The following is a 2,181-nucleotide window of genomic DNA, read 5'->3' as shown; positions in this document are numbered from 1 at the left end:
CTGTGTTTGCAATTGGGACTCTGTTGGATTGTGGTGATTGGTTGATGGTTGGATTGTTTGGGCCTAAGGCCGTGGTTGAAATGAGATGAGCCGATGGTTGATTTCAGTTTTGTATTTCTGGTTTGGAAAAATATGAAAGGCTATTTTGGTTCAGCATAGATAAACATTTTTGAAAGGCTTTTGAGTTTTTGAGAATTGAACGGTTCTTCTTTCAAAAAAGATTTTCGACTTTACTTTTATTGTAAACCGTTGTTTTTGAAAAGAGGCATAAGACGGTTATTAATCACTGGTATGGTTTATCTTCACGTATCCTATTACAGTAATTCCCAAAAACCCTCTACTGAGAACCCTTTTGAGGATGATGTTCTCACCCCCCTTACATTTTTCCCCTTTCAGGATATGGGCGCAGAAGTCACGAAGAGTTTATTTAGTTGTTGTTGAGATGCTCTGTATTGCTTTAGATTATTTATTGTACCCTCGCCTGTATCTGATATATTCTGTAAGAGGGTTAGGAATTGTATTGGTTAATGCTTGTAATATAATATATATATCTATGTATATATATGGATGTATCCTTTATGAGTTTTTGTAAGTTGTATGGTATCTATGGATGTATGTTATCGAACGAAAGTATTTTTGGGAGCGGTATTGCGGTTTAAAGTTTTAAACAGGCTCATATTTTAGTATTAAATAATATAAAAGTCGTCGTAATGTCCGAGCTATCAGAGTCACGCAGCCGGAAGCGTGAGCTTTGGTAGTTAGGGTGTTACACCTTCTCCTCCTCCTTTTTCATTATCATCATCTTCTTCTTCTCCTGCTCCTCCTCTTTTTTTTCCATCTTTCTCCTTTGTTATCGTCGTCGTCACCGCCACCATACCACCACCTCCACTCCTCTTCCTCCTTTTCTCATTTGAATTTCTTTGATCACCTCCTTCTTTTTTCTCCTCCTCCTCCTCTTCCATCAACATTATTATCTTTATCATTATCGTTATTGTCATTATCGTTGTCTTCTTTTTATATGTATAGCAATTCAAATGCAAAATGCATTAAAATTCCTTAATGATGACGAGATACAAACAAACTCAGTTTAAAACAAGTTGAGACCAGAATGCACCGAAATTAAATTCCAAATGCACCGAACTCAAAACTCTTCCTCCTCCTCCTTCTTCATCATTATCATCATCTTTTATTTTTTTATCATCTTCTTCTTGTTTTACCTTCTCATTATTCTTCTGGTTTTACTTTCTTAATAAGAATAAAAACAAAAAAAAATAAATAAAGAAGAAAAAAAAGACATAATGCTACAAATTCACTAGAAAGAGAAGGAGGAAAAGAAAAAAAAACGCAACAACAACAACAGTAATGAAAGAACGACGATGAGAAGGAAACATGAAAAAAAGAAGAAGGATCGCGAAAAAAAGGAGGAGAAACGCGAAGAAAAAAGAAAAGAAGAAGAAGGAGGAGGCAGCGGAGGAGAGGAACGCGGAAACGTTCAGGTAGTTAATTGGAACGTGTATTCATGCTCTCACTAATAAAACTAATTTTTATTGGGCTTTGACCAATTTGATTGTCAAAAAAATTTGAATGTATGACATAACTCATATTTTATTAGCATTTATCTTATGAGTTTAAATTTGATATTTGTATCAAAATTAAACTTTTATTATTTTTTTTTATTTGGGTCATTTATTTTGTGATTGAGTTAGGGGTGTCTTGGACTAACCCCAAATGAAAAAGGCCCAATAAATAAAGCCGAAGGCCCATAGTGAAGTATACCCCCTCAAACTGCTTCTCATTCAGACCCAAAAAACATAAATAAATAAACAAAATATTCCACACTGTACAACATTATAATTTGATACATGTGAACAACTTGTTTAGAATATGATTAATATTTTATATTTATAACCATCGATGTCTCATAAATCATAATACATCTGACTGTAACTAATTATTATTGTTATAAAAATATCCCATCATCATAGGACAAGCCACATAAAAAATGTGGACCAAAGTGTAAGAGAAACTGCAGCACAGGCATAAGTTGCTAGCATGATTATTGAGCATTCTGTTTCACCAGCTCCAAATAATTGAGTAATTGTACCTGAATAATATATAAATTAAGAAGTGTGTGGTTTTGCTTAATTATTCATAATTAATTAATGTAATGAACTTACTTAT

General features: G+C 33.4%; 1 protein-coding gene across 1 annotated transcript in view; it reads right to left on the bottom strand.

Annotated features, from left to right (window-relative positions):
• LOC107619392 (protein PIN-LIKES 3) overlaps window positions 1,864-2,181 on the bottom strand; it is a gene marked incomplete in the record, with an annotated part of 4,856 nt that continues 4,538 nt past the window's right edge. Inside the window, 1 exon segment of the mRNA XM_016321675.2 lies at window positions 1,864-2,104. Within this exon segment, the coding sequence (XP_016177161.1) occupies window positions 1,980-2,104 (125 nt within the window).

The sequence above is a fragment of the Arachis ipaensis genome, chromosome B09 (assembly GCF_000816755.2).
Source record: "Arachis ipaensis cultivar K30076 chromosome B09, Araip1.1, whole genome shotgun sequence".
Taxonomy (NCBI): Eukaryota; Viridiplantae; Streptophyta; class Magnoliopsida; order Fabales; family Fabaceae; genus Arachis; species Arachis ipaensis.
The sequence above is the reverse complement of the archived record's forward strand: the minus strand, read 5'-3'. Positions and strand labels throughout refer to the sequence as shown.